Source organism: Antrostomus carolinensis, unplaced genomic scaffold, assembly GCF_000700745.2.
Source record: "Antrostomus carolinensis isolate BGI_N321 unplaced genomic scaffold, ASM70074v2 scaffold11970, whole genome shotgun sequence".
NCBI lineage: Eukaryota > Metazoa > Chordata > Aves > Caprimulgiformes > Caprimulgidae > Antrostomus > Antrostomus carolinensis.
The window spans coordinates 39337-60192 of NW_010290637.1; the positions used below are offsets into that span (position 1 = coordinate 39337).

Below are 20856 nucleotides of genomic sequence, written 5' to 3' on the forward strand. Positions count from 1 at the left end.
ACACTTGACTGAAGCTTCAGTGTAGAGTTGCTGGTAGATGCAAAGGCAACAGATTCTAAATGGATGGCTTCATAAGTCAATTTAGATAGAGAATATATAGCCAAAGCAAAAACACGGACATGAATATATAAGTTATTTAACATATATTTAGGCTCTATATATTTTTCTAGAAACTTCTGAGGAGGAAACAGTTTACTTGAGTAAAATTTCAGTGTGGTATATTATTTCAGTTCTACTGACTCTAAAATTAGGGTGGATAATCAGATTTTTTTTTTTCTCCCAAAGCTACAGAGTGTACATAGAGACTGGGATTAGGCTGCAAGAGCTGTAAACTGCTATTTTCATGTTCAAATCATAGGGTACTTATTAAACAACAATAAAAAAAAAGGTGTCCAGCAAACACTTTAAATTAAAACTAGGTGGTATAAATATACCAATACATTAGTCCTTTGTCTTTCTGAGAGAGAATGAGGAGACAGAGCAAATGCAGAGGACAGAGAGAACAGCTGGGTCCTTTGAATGAAAACATCAGCTACACAAGGGTTTTGAAGTCGCTGTGGCCCCAGTGCCACGTTTTTGTCATACGGATTTGCCTAGTGGTTTCTCCAAGAACTTCCCAGCCCTCACAGTAAAGTAGCATGCCATGACTTGTTAACCTGGTTGACACTTCCACTGATGAGAGGTCTTTCTTCCCTGCTACGTTTATTTTGTAAGAGATCTGTAAGCAACATCATTCCAACAAAAGAGGCTTCAATGTCTGAATTTTCCCAGTAGATTTTTACAGGACAAAAGCCAAAGTTGTGCAAGTCTTGTCCCCGTCCCTTCACCAAATCAGAAATGACTCTGTTCTAAGTTAAGGGCTGGTTCTGCTTTCCAAAATAAACAAAGAATGTACTTTGTACACTTTACTGGTGTAAATCTTTAAACAGATAAATAGTTGATATAAATTCATACTTAATGGACACAAAGTTAGCAATGCATCTCTGCAAGAAAAGCAACAAAAAATCTTAATTTATAGATAACATCCTTTTTTTCCCCTGAAAAGTTTAAACATTATATAGATCACATTATTACATAGCATTGGAACACAAACTGTAAAGATCTTGCAACTATTTCTTGCTGCATGGTTCCCAATGAGCAGAGAGACCCCCACTGCTACAGATGCAGCATCATTGCAATATAGACCCCAGGTGTTAAATCAATGCACCAAAAAGTTTTTTCAAGAGTTTTACACTTACATTCTTGTATTGCTAGTTTTATTTACTATGACTGACTTCCCACTCTGGTCCACGTTGTGCTCTAATCCAAAGTAAGCAGCTACCCTGTGCAACAGCATTCTATGGTAAGATGTCATTGGGGGAAACTTTTTTCTTGGAACTCTGGAAGAAAGGAATAGTAGCTTTATTAAACAAAAAGGAACACTCTTGAATTCTTTTTTTCCTATAAAAGTACAGTACTTACTCATTATTACCAATGAAATCTAAAATTTCTTGTTCTAATTTCAGCAGCATCATTCTGTCTCTGAAAATAAAAACACAGCAGCTCACATATGAGACACTCCAATAACTGCAGTTGTATTCATCTTACGAACACACAGATAAGATCTGCGATCAAGGGATGATGGTAGACTGTAAATAGAACCACCAGGTATCAAATGTGGTATTTTTAGGACAAAGCATTCATTTTTCAGGAAGCTATATTTTATTGAACCCACCTACTGAAATATGCTGTTCTCATCTCAGAAATCAGAATACAAATATCTTCCAAGTAATCTCTGCCCAGCAGGCTCAACAGAAAGCACAGTCATTGAGAAGACAGTGTCAAGGAGAAGGAAAGGCAGTGACTAGGTTGTTTCTTGCTGGCTAGTGTGGGTGATAAGATTTGCAGAGGCCTGAACTGGCCCCTGGATTGTGAAGCACATCATGGGATCATTGAGACACAGTGACAGAACACCAGTAACGGGAGGCACTACTACAACATATCAACAACCAAGCGGTTCAAAGCTGGCACACACTGCAATGTGATGAGAAGATGAAAAAGCTAAAACTGAAGGTGACAGAAATGAACCTTAGCCAAAACATCATAAAACAAAAGTCTTAAAAACGCTTATGCCAGTTCCTATAAATCATTAGCATGTAATGAAATTAACTGTCCCACAGTTCATAATTTGTGCACATCACATAATTAAGCTTCCCAGTTATTGCACGTGTAAACTCAGAGCAGACCTTCACCTACAACTTCTTATTTTCATCAGGACGCTTTAAGACTTCAAATAGGAACAACATAAAAGTCCAGCTGAGGTCTGTGCTTTCTAATTTTACTCTATAGGACAAAATGGCATTGGCCCCTCATTATAGCTCATTTTACATTATCACATTGGAAATCATAAGTAGAATATTAATGAATAACAAATAATAGTGGAATAGCTTTTGTGAGAGCAGCACAATCCCACCAAGTTAACTCCTTGCCTTGTATGGATCGCCACAGACCTAGTGTGAAACCCCATCAAGGAAAAGAACAAACAAGATAGACAGCAATGTACCACAAACCTCAAAACAACAGAACGGTGTCAGCTCTGGTGCTAACAAATGATGGACTTGAATTAGACCAGATTTGATTTCTGACATACAGAGTGAAGATGTGTATCTCTAAATATGAATATATGGTACAGCTCAAAAAACAGTTCCTTTGTCTATAAATTCAATGCAAGGCAGATTAAAGTAAGAGAAGGCAGTTTAGTCTCTGACAAGCAGGTGCTAAAAGAGTACAAGTTTTAGAAATACAGTATGATAGAACTGCACACAGACAGAACTCATTATATGCTTATTAAACATTAAAAGCTTTTAAACCATTTCAACATCCTGAACCTCTGTTCATATAACACAAATTACAGAGGACTGGTGCTTCAGAGAGTTATTTAGGATGAGATTTTGTTGCACAGGCTGACACAGTGTTAGAGATGGGGGGTGGGGGGGGAAATGAACAAAAAAACCCAGGTGGTGTTACACCTCAGGCAACGACAAGAAAGAAAAGCAGAAAGTTGACATCACTTATGCTCACCTGGGATTGTTTTTTAATGTATTTACTAAAAATTCATGAAGATCTATACCAGTGGAATCTGTGTATTCTTGGCTGGAATCTAAGGGTAGGGAGGAAGAAAACAGAATTACACTTTGGAAAAAACATTAATACTATTTATTTTATTTTTTTTTACAATTATTGCTGAACATGGTATTTATGGATCAATACTATATAACTATTAGGCATGTTATTCCCCAAATTAAACAATTCCAGTTTCCAGGAAAAAGGTAAAAAAAGAAAACCCAACACCACCACCTCCTCCATTCCCCTAATTCAAGCGTAACACTGCCAATCTATTAACAAAACAATACATATTTTGAAGTAGTGTATCACCTTGAGTCACCTGCTTTCTCAATATACTACATTGTACTGTTGTAGACACTTCTATGGACCAGCAGCTGATCTACAAAATTCCTGGATGTTGCCTGAAGAAATACTGTTATTCAGAACGTAACAGTTCTACCTTCTCAAGTGTTATTTTGTATTGTTAAAAACCCTCGTTCTGTTGGACTTTTGTTTTCACAACACAAGGTTTAGAAAAGAGATGTCCCACAATCTCCTTTCAGGTTTCAGTGAAAGAAGGTATTCAAAGTTACATTTTGTTCTCTCAAAATCTGTCACTGAAAGAAATCATTTAACACCAAATCTTCCCTTACATAAGCACCTTCCAGAGTTCTAGGTCTTAGAAGTAAAATCTAGAGGTGTTTTAACAATTTTTGGAACTAAATTTCTTCCAGAACTAGTCAGGTGCCAACCTAGTCTCAGTTAGGCACAGCTGACACTCATGCCAACATCCTAGCTGTTCCAGGTCTTTTCGTGGTCAGCACGGAGAGCAGTCACTGCAGATCAGCTCCTCTCAGCAATGGGGGAATGATCTCCCGCACAAAGAAGGGCTGGATTTGGGGCAGACAGAATCTGTGCAGGCTGTTTCATTAGAAGCAACAGTGCTGGCAGAGCAGCCTCTTGGTATAGTGGGAAACTGGGTGACCAGAGTGTCCAGTCTCCAAAAATGAGACCTGAAGTTTTACTGGACAGAATCCAAGTCCACCTGAGGACGGGGAATCTCTAGTTCCCTAAAGAAGAGTGACAATGGTTTCCTTTACCTGCAGAGCTCATTATGCTATCAACTCTGCCCATATATTATCAAGAGAGTATAAATGAAACCAAGCAAGTCTGAACATTTATGGTTTGGGATTACTTTTGCATCTGAGGGGAAGAAGCGGGGGGGGGGGGGAAAGGGTATGTCTGGTAAAACAACCGTAAGATTGAATAATTATTTACTTTAATCTTCTTAATTTGCAAGTGAGCAATAATTTCATTATAATTACTAGAAGGCTGATGCTTAAATCCCATCATCTTCTATTTTGGCACATCCTAAATTGGGAAGTAATTAATCTCCAGAGGAGATACTGGGTGAATTTAAAACAGCTACCTCCACCTTAGGCATTTTGTCACTTTGCTCTCAACTCCTCATCATTACCTAACACGTCTGTTGGTGGTGTGTTTCTTTTTTTGAGGTGTGCAAGGGTGGGCAGGGTTCAGGTTGGGGTTGGTTTTTTAAAGTATTCTATTTAATTATTTATCTTTAATTTTTATTTTTGAAGGTGGGCCTGTACTTCAACAGTTGAGCAAGTCAGCTCTGAAAGTACACCCAAGGTTTTTAACCTTAAAAGCACTGCACCATGTGGGACCAATTCCTTCTCCAGCTCAAAGATGTCTGATCTATTTGCTTCAAAAAAAGGTAATGTTTATCCAATGAAGTCCTGGAAACAAACTGCATTTTCTCTAAATATTCTTTATCTACACAGTACATTTAAAAGCATAATGACAGATAGCAAACCTCTTGATAACATTTTTCTGGACAGTTTATCACTAGATTTTTCCTTTTCCGTTTCATCTTTTGCAGGCTTTTCTTCTTTTTCAAAAGATTGTGACAACTGGATCTGAATTTTCTCCTGTCAAAGGTAAAAATCAGTCATCACAGAAATTATTTCAAACAATACCTGCAAAACTGTTTTGTACTCTATTACCTGCAAAATAAAGACATAACAAGAAAAATAATTGCCTTCATGTTCTTCCTGATTCCACACGTATGTTACGTGACCACAAAATGAAATTATTTATCAGCAAATCAAAACCAACAGAGAAGACATAGAAAGTACTATGCACGTTTTGGAATTTATACACATTTCCGGGCCCTTGATGCAATTTCAAAATGAATCCAAAGTATCTTATTTGACACATGTATCAAAGTATTCCAGTTTTTCAGATGCATAGATTTTATACAGCTTCTAAATCTAAATAATGCATCATCCACAATGCTTTTTTCAACCCCATTCTACACAGTTCTTGACTAAAAAAGCTTGTTTCAAGTTTCAGTTTGGTTTATACCAAGAAGAAAAAAAAATAAAACAAATTTTTCAATCTAAGACAGAACACCATTCCCAGACCCACAAAAAAGGAAAATATTTAGAGTACAATATATCAAGGCAAAATCTGCAAACCTTACAGTCATGAAGGCTTAGATTCTTAACTTCCTGGGTATTTTGATAGATTAGCTTTGTGTGTAATCATCTCAAAATCTGTGTTTTTATACAAGTAGGTGAATTATCATAAAACCTGTTTACTAAATACAGAGGGAAAAAAAAAAAGCTTCCCTTCGAAATTACAGTGACATCATGGTCCCCTAAATAGTGTAAGTCTGTAATTTGTTTTTAATGCCTCTGTACTCTTTAACAAGACTGTCAGTGAAGGACTAACATATTTCAGACAGCAAAAACAGAGGAGGTAAGGGAAAATGGAGACACCATGTGTCTGAATGAATCCAAGCAAGAGGAGGAGTTGTAAAGTCCTCCAAGAGCAAGACTTGCCCATTACCTTTTATCTTTAAATCCCTCAAATGCCAATTTTGCTCCCCCAGATGCCAGCCGAGTTGATGTCGTCACCCCTGCCTCCGTAGAACATCTGATCCTTCCCAACCCAAAGAACCTGCCCCTCATCCATTCTTGCCTATCACTCCTCTGTCCTGCACCTAATTCTGTCCAATGCAAGTCCTCACTCTTCCTTCACACCCATTCTTACCCATAACCAGGCACTTGCTCTAAGCTTCTCCTCATGTGTCATTCCACAGACTTGATCTCGCTCATGTAAGCTGGCCAGAGTTAAATATAGTCAGGATTCACCAAGGCTAAAGACTGTTTCACATGCAAACACACCCTCCCACAACCTGCAGCAATGCTCCTGCCTGCCCCAGCACACCAAGCTGCTCTCTCCCCCTTGGTCCCTGCAGAGCTGGGCAATGGGAACACATACTGAGGAGCTTATGGTTAAAGAACAGCTTCAATATATGTTTTTGGAGTACAACTTTTACAAATGAGAGAAAAAAAATTAGCTGATAGTTTTATCAGCTCTCTCTTTCATTATGATTTTCCCCCACCTTAAATGTTCTAATTAAACTTAATAATTCATATACACTCTGCAAAACAGCATTACAGGCGTGAAGACTTCCCAGCTTTTATGAGATTATCTATACCCAAGTCTGATAAAAACCATTATCAATCACTAATTATCAATCACACTTTTGCATAATTCTTTCCTAGTCTTAAGAATTCACTTTGCTACAAAACTTGAAGAATCTAAACCAGATCTTTGCATTCCTCACCTCATAAACCTGAATATAATTCAAATGAGCAATTTATTTGTCGCTACAAAGTACATTACACCTACTGTTCATCTAGTAGCTGCACAGCAGTTATTTGAAAAAGAAAGAAACATGGTTTATGTCTTTTTAAGAAATTATTTCTGACTTGTGTCCACCAGTATGTTATTCTCCATTTTACAGTAATACTCTATACAATTGTCATTAAATTAAGGAAATTCTCATAGTCTGTTTTTCATTTACTAGAAAATTAATTGACTACATACTCTAAACTTATCCAAAGTAAAAGCATACAACAATAGTTTAGTCAAAAGATTTCAGTAAGTAATAATTTTCATATTTCTTTCCCCAAGGACAGCTAAAAAAAGGAACAGCCATCTGAATGACCAGTTCTTCTACTACCACCAACAGAACTGTGTACCAAAGGGCACTTGCTTGTGATTTCATGCCATAAAAACTGTATCATGTAATTAAATATGACCTACTTGACTGGAAAGCTGCTGAAAAATCTTTAAATTTTTACTCCCCTAAAAATCTTTTCATCCTACCCTGTTTGTAGTAGGTCTCTGCTGGCATAATGATTTAACAGACCCCTCGCTGCAACTCAGATCACCTGTCTGAAGTCCTCATTGTAGCAGAAGATATTGTCACCAAATCCCGATTAAACAAGAAAAAGCCAAAGAAAAAAAGCAAAACTCCTGAAAATATCAAACCCTGATAAATTCTTCCAGCTTAAAACACCTAAGAAAGAGGTAAGAGTCAGGAAACATTACACTATATTACCTAAAGACCCTATGTCTTGGCATCTTGGCATTTTACCAGCAACCTCTGAACCCAAGAACACCCTGAATTTACCCAAGTCAGTATAAACTAACATTACAAACCCTGTTCTCCCCTGAGTCCTCCTCCTTTGGGCTGTTTTATTTTGACAAGGAATAAAAAGTTCTATCTTTTGAAGGTTTCTTTACTTGTTACCCATAATAACAACCGTCATTTGATATGGAAACAGCTCTTCCTTAAAAAGAGCTGAAATGGATCATCCTTTGCTAGTGTTCCTACTTCATCTTGGAGCATACAGAATCAGAACAACCCCAGCATCTAATATTTAGACAAAGGACAGCTAGAGAATAAAGAGTTAGAATATTTGCAAAGATAAAAGATCAAATAAATCAGTTACATTCTCCCTTCTGTAATAAGCTGATAAGCTTGTACTTTCACAGCACCTTTTAGTTAAGAGCTGTCAGTGTTTTTTAACTATTCAGGCTTAAAAATCTGTAAGCTTCTACCTGGGTTTCTCAGTAAGGAACAATATCTTTTTTCATGTTGCAATTGCTCAAGAAAATATAACGAAGTATATCAGAAAACAAATTGATCTGCTCGAGACAATGCATCTGGTCTGTCAACTTCTTTCTTTACAGCCCTCTGAGGAGCAGCATCCACCGGTGACTTGCTGAGTGACTTCACCCCTGCATGTGCCTGGGAGTCTGACCTTGCTAAGAGCTGCTGTATGCACTAGTGTGGAAGGGGTGACTGATAAACAGGCACAGGCAAGACTAAAGAGTTATCCCAAAACTCACATCAGATCTGAGTTGAGTAAGTATATTTTTCATCCCATCAAGGTTAGTAACACTTTCTAATCATTAAAAGTTCATCTTCAAGTATTATCAGCATAATGATCCTGAATTTTATTCTTCCTAACTTTTGGAATCCTTTTTAAGTACGAACACAAAACTGGAAGCCATATTTCAGTTGCAATCACTGATACAACAGAGCAGTGACTTTTCCAGCAAGGGGAAACAGCCAAGCTGTGCTTACAGAAGAAACCTTCCATGCCATTCCCAAAGATTCTTTGGGAAAGAAAGCAAAATGGTGAAGCAATTGCCTGTATGAGTTGTTAGAGATGGAAGACCCATACCCCATAGGATGTGTACTCCAGCATCAAATCTTGTAACAAATTTCTATTTCTAACTCTTCTCTTCAACATGCATTTCTCCACTCTACAGGGAAGAATTAAATTCGTTCTCTCCACCATTTGCATAGCTATTGGGATTCATAAGCCATTTTTTTCTAAATTACTGTTTCTAAAGAAAACTCGCAGCTATATCTGATTTTGATTCTTAACGTACAATCTGGTTCACAGTATTCCTTTCATACAAACTTGGACTATCACACAATTTAATTCACACTGTAGAACTGGCCTTTACATCTCTTCTGCTACTGTAATCATTAACTGCAGTACACAGCTAAGGACAGATTCCCACAGGACACAGTAACAAATGGCATCTGCAGAGAACGCTTTTTATAAATGTCTGAGTTATTAAATACATGGTGTTGTATAGTGCTGGAAGTTTTTAAAATCCTTAGGTCTTTTATGTTTGAAATATACTGTGGATGAACAGCCCATCAAATTAGGATTCTCTCTTCCTGTAATTAGACACAGTGACTGAAAAAGTTAAACTCTACTGCTTCAGACTAAACAACTACGCCTGAACTAGAGCTTTGTCAACTTTGTTAATCTTATGCACGTTACAACATGGTTGTAAATCACTGTAAATAGCATTAAGCTTTTCCGTTGTCTTTTAATCTCTTACTCTGCAAACTAAACCAATCTAAGATTTAAGATTTTCATCAAATTAGCCAGCTCAGTTTCAAAATTTCTCTAGTTAACTTTTTCAGATATTGATATATTAGTGAAGGACTACTAAAAATACTATTTTCTCAGTTTTCTCAAGAAAAAAAACAAACAAACAACCCACAATACTAGATAGTTTGTGGTTCAATCTTACAACATTTTAATTAGCTTGACAAATACCTACATGAGTTTTCAACCTCTCTCCCTCCCCAAAACTAAATTACCATTCCCCCAGCATCTCACCCTGCTATCCTACTGGTTCCTTCTGCTTGTTAAGAAAAGTGAGACTTTTCACAAAAAGACAGTTTAGAACCTTTTCAAATAACAGCAAAGTAAGTCAACATGCCTTATGAGTCAGCCACCAAGGACCACTGACCATTTCAGTTTTCTTAGTGAAAAAAGAAAAGCATTTTGATGCCCCCCATTCATACATAGAACTAAAACCAGTAATAGTATTTTGCTTTAAAAATTATACGAAGGTAAAGTCAGGAAGGCTAGATTTTAAATTGTCTAAAGGATTTTTACATACTTTGTCCAGCATTTAGGAACTTCAAGTGTGTTGTATCATCTTAATAGATTCATCTTCAGACATACTTCAGGCATGTGTTAATAGAACTACCAGCAATTACGACTAATATGCAGGAATTCAGTTAAAGCACCAGAACTTACAACTTTTCAAATTTTATAAATATAAAAAGCTGATAAATTATGCTGCATATTAATCATCATTTTTCTATCCTTCTGATGGCAGACAGGACTTAAGACTGCCTCAAGTGTACTGTACCAGTAGAAAGTTAAAACAACTTACAAAAAACCCTCTTCCTGTTCCCCAGATATCAACCATTATAGTGCAGAAACACAAAGCAGCAAATTCTTCATCTGATATTACCACCTCTATTAATGCTGTATTTAAAAAAAAACCCAAAACAAATGGTGTCTGCATATTTAAAGAATACCCAAAAGATTTTCTTTTGAACAATAAGTTACTTCAAATTGTTTCAGAATCTTCAGTAACATGATTTTTACCTGGAAGTCCTGTGATATTTCAGCTGTGGGAGGTGGTGGATACTCTTCACATACAGCAAGGCTCCGAACTAACTTTAACTTTGTGTTTGACTGAAGGAAAGTATGTAAAATTAAAAACTATGGCTTACAAAAAGTTACATAAATATACCATAAGCCATTATTTTTCCATTCATTTTATGTAAGACAAAATGGCGGAAAACTGCATTTTTAATAATATTTTCAATAGAATAAATAATTTCCTTTAGGACAAAAATACTAAGCAATTGCAGCTTTTGAAGGCACTGTCAGCACACTAGAGCACATCTAATGAAAAGTAAATAAAACCTTTGGGAAAGTGTTTTGCTCCATAACAATAAAAAGCCACCAAAAATATAAAGGCAAACCACAAAAAGCAGACAACTAGGCAAGACAAAAAAATCCAACAGAATAAAACAAAGCTTCAATGCCAAAAAATAAAACTAAAGGCACTTTTCACAAAGTAACAAAGCTCCATCAAGCACAAAGGGCTTCCTTAGCATGCCAGCACACAAGTCTACTGTACCTTCGACCTTTTTGCTGTCTGTCCAAAAGACTGCACTGGCCGCTGAATGACAGGCACAACAGAAAAGGTTCATATTAAACTCAACAGTGCAATTTTATTAATGCAAAAGTCTACAGAAGAGAAAGCTTTAACAATTATTACTGACATGATGGTCAAATCTGTGAAAGTAACAGCAGGGGCTTTTGGCTGAAGGATTATACGCTCTCCCAGTTTCATGGTGCTTGTCCTTGATTTCTCTTCTTCCTTTATCAACAATAGATACTACAGGAATTTAACAGGAAGCAAGCATTATTCTTGTTCTGTAAGATCCAACCAGTTTACACTCTCAGCCAGCTCCTGCATTTTATGTTCTTGTGTCCTAATTTCCTTGGCAAGATGACATGGTTTTTATAAATTTTCTTCCTGTTCCTGAAACCTACCTGGAAAAATTAGGTGGAATAATAAAAAAATAAAAAAAGCATTGCCTCTACGACAGGAACAGATGATGACCCATGGTATGCAGGTTAAAACCTGGGGGGTTTTTTCTCTCAGGAGCTATGAAAGTGGGCTTTAAAATGGGCTACTGGTCAATCTTTTTTTCTTTAATTTAGTAACTTAGTATGCATTAATATGCTCTTTCTCCTCCCAGATGCCTTCTTCTATTACTATTGTTTCTTTTTCTTTTTCTTTTTTTTTTTAAAAAAAAGCATTGCCAGAAATTTGCTACAGTATGCATGATTGAAAGGTATATTTCAACAAAAGTGTTTAACAACTGCATAGCTAAAACTAACTCACCCCTCTGACTGAGACAGGAATAGAAGCACTTACAGTGCCATAACATAATTCAAGTACTGGTTTCACCACAGAGCTGTAACTGATGAATACACAAGCCTTTGACAAAACTCGTTTTACTAAGCACAGGCCTAATATTTGTAAGGAAAAAATAACATTGGAAATATAATGTCAAATGCTGTTTAATGGACAACAGTTCATCCTTTCAGAAAGAAACTAAATAAAAACTCCATTTGAACATCACATGAAGACAGCTCCCCCTGCCCTAGGCTCCCAGGAGCAGATGTCTATCCAGTGCCTTAATTTCTTAGTAGGACATACATGTTGCTAAAAAGAACACCTAACCTAAAGACTTCTACCATGTAAAGGCAGAAGAACAGCTATTTCTCTCATTTTCTTCAAGTCCCAAATGTCTTTTTTGGATGTTGCAGCAGCTTAGCTGAAGAGCAGCAGAAGGGGAGCTCATTTCACTATATAACAGGATTTTAAATAGCAGCACTGAAAACGAATTGAACTCAATCAGTTTTTTAAAGGGAGCTTGCTGAGATTTTGAGCAGCAAAGACAGTTCAAATGTTCTTATACCTGGAACAATACAGAGACTTTGAGTTTTGCTGGTACCTGCAAAATACTTTTTTCTGTCAATCAACTCGACTGAAAGCATATAATGCATATTGAAACTTGGTACTCTGTGTATCCCTGGGAAAGCTGCTCTTACAGCAAGCTACTAAGCTTTCAAGAACTGGATGATTTCCCAGCCTCATATCAATTACTCCAGCATCAATTATCTTCAGTGGGTTCAAATCAAGTAGTGTAAACTTAAAATAAAATCAGCACTGCCAGCAGAGTCCTCAGTTCGTTGTCAAACAGCAGGCAAAAGAACCTACACTTGGGCGATTCTTTACCTTTTGCAAAAATATGGAAGCTTTGAAGCCAGTATGTAACTGAAAATAGTATATGGAAGCAAACACACCAGATCCATCAGTTTTGGGGGGAGGACAGGGGGTGAGTCAAGGGAAGAAAGAGGAAGGGAAAAAAAAAATAAAATCAACTTAGTTACACAAGACATCAGACATTTTAAACTAGCCAAAGAGAATTTCTAATACTGTTAACCAAGACTGTACACATAAGTTACTGCTCACTAACTCAACTATTTTTTAAGAGTGATTCAAAAAACCAACCAAACAAAAAACCAAAGAAGAGAGAGTTGCTGGGAAGCAGGAACCACATCATAATTAAATTTAATTAAGATCTGTACAAAGCATGTATCTCCTCCTCACCTTACCTCAATCAAGTCTCAGGAACCCATTGTAGCCAAAACTTCAGTATGTGTGTTCATGTCAGATAAAGTGAAGCAAATGCCTCAAAATTTAATTGAAATTGAAATGATCTGATATCAAATCTTAATTCTTTGTAAGAATGTTTAAAATTAATGTGGATTTTGGATTTCAGTCACAATAGGTCAACTTTGATGGTATATTCCTTTAAATGTTTTATGTGTGTTGTATCCCATCTTCCACTTTTCCTGAGGAATTACAGTTCTGTTTCCAGGTTGGAAAGCCAGCCCAACTGACACTGTCAATTATGCTGCATTTAAAGATTCATTTATTTATCTTATTTAAGATAAGCATTTGCAACCTATGGGGAATAAGTTAGTCAAAACAATGTAGGGTACTCAGGGGAGTAAATAAAGGTATTTGAATGCCATGGTGCTCAATTTTATGAGCACCTGACAATTTTTAGGGACCAAACCAACACCAATAACAGTGGGAAGAGATGGGGCACCAGTGTAGGAGGGAGATTCTCCCATGACTGAAATTACTCAAACTTCAAAGTTATACAAGGTAAGTATCATCCCACCCATCACAGGAAGACTTGTTATCTAGAAACAACTGCCTTGTCAAACAATCCTTTGATAGGCGTGGATCCCTTGCTTTCCTGCACGACTTTAAGGATGTCAAAACCTGAGATACAAGCCCCCACATCCAACTGTAACTGTGATGAACAATCACCACAGACTTGAGAGGTAAGAAGCACTGGAATAGATCTGGTACGGACGGACTGCAGGGACAGCTAATGTGAGAAAAGGCCTATGATGCAAGGTCTGTGCCTGGAAATACAAACCCAGATCCTGTGATATCAACAGTAAGTGCACTCACAAACCCTGAAGATGACTGGGCACAGTTCCTTTCCAGGGCAAAGCCACGCTGACTGAAGATAACTACATTGCCACTGGAATTCCAGGACAATAGGCAGGCAATGCATGTTGTAGCTGTTCAGGCACATTTTCTCTCCTTTCAGGTCCGTGAATTTTAGTTCTGGCCTAATCTCTCTGCATTTAGCAAGTTTTGTAGAGCATCTTTATGTTCCCCATTTGTGAAAAACAATTTATAGCGACTTAAGAATATATAATCCTTAATGATTGCCAGTTAAGCAATTTCTTTTTATTTGCACCTCTCAAAGACTTTTACTGACTTGAGAAAACACTGCGTTAATGAAAGCAAGATTAAAAATATACTTCTACCCCATTTACAGTCATTGTGGGCATGATTTCAAAACAGTGTTTAAAAGCAAGTATTTCAAACAACTGCATAATGAAAGTAGTAATTAGGTTTTTTGGTCTTTAAAAGAAAAAAAACAACCCAGCAACTTTTAAGACCGACTACTATGCTTCATTTCCAGCTACAAAATAAAGAGATAATTAAGATAGAGTTTACCAAACACAAATAATCATATATATATATTTATATATATATTTTCAGGCTTTCAGTAGGAGTATTTGACCATTTTATTTTTTCCTAATTACCTCCAGATATCTTGTAGATTAATTACAAAGTAAAGATCTGGAGCTGTTACACACTTTCATGTTGTCATCACTCTGCTGTCTAAAGAAGCGGGATACAAACGGGTCAGGCAGAAGATGGTAAGCTCAGAAGGGTGAAGGGTTTTGTGAGAAGGTACCATATTTCTGAAGTACTGTTTGGACATTCCAGAGGACAGGCATGACATGACAGACCTGAACAAAGAGTGTTCTAAGGACATTCAGTTTTCCACCTTTCTACTAAATTAGGCCCTAATTTTAAATCCAGTTAAGTGCTACAGTCCTAACAACTCTAGACAGGTTTGTAACGCTGAAGGGAAGAACAGCTTGGTCTATGGTTACTTGCTGTCCTGTATCAGTGAGGAGTGACAGCAATTTTCCATGGCACAGCAGAGGATGACTGATGGAAAAATAGTTTCACTGTTGGATACAGAGACATTTTCAACAGTTTAAAAGTAACTAAACAGGATCTGCCCAATCATTTATCTATTAAAAAGTATTAAGTCACATATTTTGGAGAAAAACACGGGTAAACCCTGACAAGACCAAAATAGGTGGGGAAGAGGCAAAGAAAGTCTTCAAAGAACTCAAGCTGTGGAACAGAGAACAAAGGTTTATGCTAGTATGGAGGGAAGAAACTTGTAGAAAGAGAGATTACTAGTTCCTAAGTAAAAAAAAACAATCAAATTCCTCCACAGGACAGGGATATCTGCTTAATTAGCACAAATCCAAAACAGAATTGTACCCACTTAAAACAACACTTGCCTTGCCCATATCATATGCTGGATGCATACAACACCTGCCTTCATGTATCATCAGCCAGCCTTCATCCTGTTGTGAGGCTTTTTTGGTTGGTGGTATTTTGGTTCAACTCTCCACAGCTTGCAAGTGCTTTTCCTGACACACAGGGATATGCAGCTTTCTTTCTCTCAGTCTGTTACTGCCTTGGCAATCATCATCTCATCAAGGATCTTACATCTACTTATTAACGGTTATTTTTCAGTGCAGAGATGACAGTATTTAAGACTAACATTTTTCTTCCCCAACTGCCATAACACATGGATTGTAGAACAAACAAACTTTTTTTTCTGGATTATACATAAACCAACATGAATTGTTATGGAGATTTTAAATATTTTTTTCATTAAAAACACAAAACCAACAACTTCCTAATAATGAATAAAAAGCACTATCCTGTAAGATAAATCCAGACTGTTCATTCAACTTTTTTGCCAGTATTTCCTGACATGTTAACTCTGTAACAGCAGTCCTGATTGTGGATGAAGTATTGCCTGCTCCACCATCCAGAGACAAAGGCAACAAACTTCTAGATAATTCAGAATTAGCATGTTGTCACCTGACCTGGATAAGATTAACAGGTGGGAGACAACAGTGACTGGTGAACAAAAACCTCTTTGATCACAAAAACAACCATAGCACTGACGTGCACATGATTTCTGTGAAAGTACTTTTCATATCAGTGTGCCTTGTTTCCTGTCCCAGTTAAATGTTACTTGATGGTCACTTCAGAATATGACAATATAAAAATCTTCCCTAATAATGTCTATATTAATTATATTACTCTTGCACTGCTTAAATAAATTGGCAGTCCTAGCCATGTACTCTAATAAGGTATCTCTCTCATTCACATTGTACCTCCAACAGTGTACACAACGGCAAATAGGTCACTAATGCACATCTCAAAATAATCTGGAATTTAGAGCCACAGTTAAATTTCAAAATATAATCACCAGTTTCTGGAAGTGTGAAAATCCAGAAACATAGCTAAACCTATCATGGTTTGAATTCAGACAGAGGAAAGATCAGAGCTTGTTTCTTACCTGGCTGTAAAGAAGTTAGAAATCAAGCCATCACCATATCAGGAATATTATCGTAGTTTGCCAATAGGTATGAAACCCATTACGCAATTAGCTGCTAGCTAGGAAAGCCAAAAATAAACCCCATACAACTCCCACCTCCCAGCCCATCCTCTGATATACTCAATTAGCAAAGAATGGAATGCAACAAATTCCAACAAGCTTCTGATAATCTTCTTTCACATTTCTCAGCAAATCCTCTGCTCTTTTTCCCACCACTACAGTAACATTTAACCTGCACTCAATGAAAAGTAGTCCATCCAGTGAAATTTCACTATTGAAACCATTTAATCATCCATTAGTTAAAAACTTGCTGACTACTCCACCATTCTCAGAAGTTTTGTTTACTAGGGACAGGCCCAAAATTTTTATTTTGTGTTTTAGCATAAGACACACTTTAAGTGAAAAAGCCTCAAATATATGACATATGTATTTGCATTAGGAGCTACCACAGTACAAGTGACATTAATGTTTACTGGCTTCAATTGTTGCAAAGGGGTTACATTAGCAAGGATCCACTTTGTAAATTACTGTCTTCCTACCACTCTGGAAATCAACATCCTCCACCTACAAACTCAGTTTTTAATTACTACTCACACAACAGCAATTGTTCTGATGGAGACTCCTGGACACGCCACTTGCATCAACACTAGATGAAGATGACAGTAAGGCTGTCTCTATCAAACAGCCTTCATTACAGAGTTGTTCAGTTCATTGAGTGTATGCTAGATAATTATTTCAGTCACCAGCTATTACTCCTGTACAAGAACAAAGGCAAGCAACCAATCTCCTCACCAAAATCCACAGCACCAACAGATTCACTTCTCTAGACTAGGTCTGACTCTACAGCAACACTTGTTTGCAGGGAGGCAGATTTGGCACTTGAGTCTCATAGAAGTTTCCACACTAACGTTTGTTGAATTAAATTTGTTGAATGAGAAAACGTGAATGAGATTTTTCCAAGTTACTAAACCTTAAATTAATTTTTAAGGCTCACTAGTAGGATATTCCATTGATTAAAGAAAATACCAGCTCAGTTATAACATCTACCAGCTTTTCAGTAGCAGTTATTTCTCTTATGTTACAGGAGAAGTATTTCATTTTAAGGATTTATTTTTTCCATAAAATTATCTATTTATACTGCCAGCCTTAATAAAGCCAGTAGATATTAAAGCATAAAACTGTATTATTATTACAGTGGTCTACAAGATTTATTTGGAAGCAATTTAACATAAGAGACAGAGCTTACTTCACTCAGTGGAATACTGAGCTGTTAGTCTCGAACAGCACTACTCCCAAAAGAACCTTTTACTCAATTCTCAATAAGAATCTAATAGCTACTGTCCTGTTTTTGCAACTCACAAGAGAATACTGCCGTACCCCATACTTTAAACAGGATTTTCATCATAACATGGTTCATTATTAAACCACAGACACAAAATTCCTAGAAAAAAATAGTTTTCATCAAACACAAGCTTCTGTGTTTTCTCTTAGAAGTCTGACCCATTTTTTAGGTTGTGCCAGAAAATTTCAGTCGCTTTCCTTAACTCCTCACCTCATCTAAGACACTTAGAGTGTTCAATGATCCAGTGGGCAGCCTCAGCCAGGAATTAGCTCGTTCATCCCACGTGAGCGACACTCATCTGTCAGGACTCTTGAGCATAAACACTAACTGCACAAGTAAACCTCAGAGGTATTAAATCTGCTGCCAGAAATTCTTATTGGTGTGTTTTCCTTAAAGACAAGATATTTTCACACTATCCCCCGCTATGTCACTTGACATCTGATGCCACAATTTCTTTACAGGTCCATCTCCCACCTCGCAAAGGCCATTCAGTCATGTATATGCATCAACTTTTTGTGGGGTGCATGAGGACTGCCTAATAAATCGTGAACCAAAATTGTCAAGCAGTGAACAAGAGGACAAGGGAAAGTATGGGGAGAACTAGCTAGCAGCCAAGATGGGATGAGAGCTCACCAGCTCACTCTGCCATTGATGTAGGGAGAAAGAGGCTGGTCCTTCTGCTGGTGGCTAGGTCAGGACCCACAACCACTGGCCTCAGGAGCTCTGCTGACTTGATTCCTCTGACACCTGGGGATTTGGATTACCTACATCTGATTACTTTAGCTTTATGCAGTACAGCTTTGCTGTAGAAGTTACACCTGAGCCACCTTTAAGCTGCATGTAGCTCAAGAGCCCCAGATTGGTCACCCCCACTCAGGGCAGACATGCTGAGCTGCACTGTAGTGCTTTGTTCATACAAGCAACACTCAACATTTCAGTGGTGTGATCAAACCACACTGTTGCTATACAGTGAATTCTTAACACAGCCCAGTCTCTGAAACTCAGTCAGGATTCAGCAACAACAACAGGCAGCCTGAGTGCTGAGTTTTTCCCTTGTTCTGCTACAATGAAAAGACTCAACGTGCACTCAGGAAAACACAAATATGGAAGTGTTGTCTGGCTCCCAGGCAAACTGCTCATCTACTTCAAACAAGTAAAAATGACTGACCCATATTTACATGAATATAAACAGAAAAGTGAGGCAAAGGAGAAAAAAAGAGGAAACAATAATCATTCTACTCGCTTTCCTAACACTGGTCAAGTTCTTCTGACCTGTACCAAAGAAACACCTAGGAGGATAATAAGAAAGGGAGAAGAACAAGACACAGACTTATTTAACATGATATATTAGTGAAAAAAATAAAGTTAAAAGTTTCTTACCGGCATATTGTTTTTGCTATCAGGACAATTTTCATCCTTTTCCACTTGAATTTGCTCCTGACTTCCTGATTTTATAAGGTTTTCAACTGGGTCTGTATCTTTAAATTCAGCTTCTGAACCCTTCATTGTATCAGTTTCATCTTTTACAGTAAGAATATCAGACATCCTCATTAGAAAAGGTTATTTTAAAATTCTACAGGAAATATGGAACCTTTAAGACAAAGAAAAAGTGGATCACTGAGTAATTTTTAATTAATTTTTTAAAATTACATACCTAAACAGCTACCCAAAATAAACATGATTTTGCTGCTAGAAGGATTTCCCCTCCTGTTATGGGTTTTTTTTTTTTCATGTCTTGTATCAGAGGGAGAGAGTGATCATTTTCTTTTTAACCACTTTTATCAAGAGGCTTATAATAAGAGACATCTATACAAATGAGAACTAAGAACTGCACTATAGGACAACACTTGCAGATTTTCCCTTCTGTATTTTAAAATAAACACCTGAGCATTAACATACTCCAAATCAAACTATCTTTGAACAGAAACAAGGGAAGCTTTCCTCATTTGAAGTGAAAAGAGAATTACACACAGATTTATTTTACAAGGATTGAAAGTAAATAGATGAACCATAATGCAACAAGCATGCAAACATTCATAAATTCCACTAAAACCTTGAAGTTTCCCAGTTGCCAGGTAACAACTGGACAAGTTCTTAATGCAGGAACTATCTTACCTACTAAATGTAGTGAAACTAGTCTTAAAAGTCTTAAGCCCTCTCTTACTCAAAAAGCAATAAGAGATAGCTTTGTAATTAGGATAATAACAACCATTATCAGTAATTTATAATAATTTTAAATACTGTGTAAAGATAACTCTAATGGTTAAAGTTATGACAGAACTACCCCAATTTTCCCTAAGAAATAAGAAATATGACTTTTTGTCATTACTCAGCTACAAGATGCAAACCCCAAAATTTTCCATTTCTTACAAGAAACAAAGAAAAAGATCTGAATGCTTTAAGTCCTTTATAGAAAACAAATAACAATCAAATAACATTATGGAAAAGTCTAAGTATCTGATTTGGTACCTGATATGTCCTACAGTTTGGGGATTGTGGTGTCCCACAAAAATAAAATAAAATAATCCAAAGTTCCTTTTCACAGTTGTCAACCAAGATGTCAGTTGTAATGAACCATCTGGAATCTGGCAGGAGGAGTCCCATGTCCTTATCCCCAGTGTAGAGTCCTGGACAGAACTGTGTTGCCTTGAATCAGCAAGAACATCCCTTTCGAATGCCTAAAAATCAACAAAGGAAATATATGATACAGAAGAAATCAGCATTTGGCATATCTATCCATTCTCCTTGCTTTATCTAGCAGTAATAATATTTTTCATTACACTTCCAAGCTATTTCTGTATTACAGAGTTAAAAAGTAGTCATAACAAACATTTTGTTGGCATTCCTAGTAAAACTCTGTCCCTACAAACAAGCAGGCATCTTCCAGAAGAGCCTGAAAAGACAGTTTGAAATAAGCAGCCCAGCAGGTGTGGAGGAGTAATAGGCCATGAAATCTCACAAATCCCTGTTAGCACAACAGCATTTTTCTCTTTGTCATAGTTAATAATCTACAAGCACAATACATAATCCATATTTTAGGTAACTTGAATTACAAGAGACAATTTTACTTTTTATTCAAGAGAGTAACTGCCCTCAAATGAGGATT

At 36.9% G+C, this 20856-nt stretch overlaps 1 protein-coding gene across 1 annotated transcript in view; it reads right to left on the reverse strand.

Annotated features, from left to right (window-relative positions):
* The window catches only part of LOC104529600 (R3H domain-containing protein 1), a 53470-nt gene extending 33064 nt beyond the window's left edge, over window positions 1-20406 (reverse strand). The window contains 8 exon segments of the mRNA XM_010173949.1: window positions 1239-1379; window positions 1462-1521; window positions 3061-3139; window positions 4922-5036; window positions 10398-10487; window positions 10939-10980; window positions 19131-19341; window positions 20220-20406. Coding sequence (XP_010172251.1) covers window positions 1239-1379; window positions 1462-1521; window positions 3061-3139; window positions 4922-5036; window positions 10398-10487; window positions 10939-10980; window positions 19131-19301 — 698 coding nt within the window. The 5' untranslated portion in view covers window positions 19302-19341; window positions 20220-20406.
* Window positions 20407-20856: the final 450 nt, after the last annotated feature.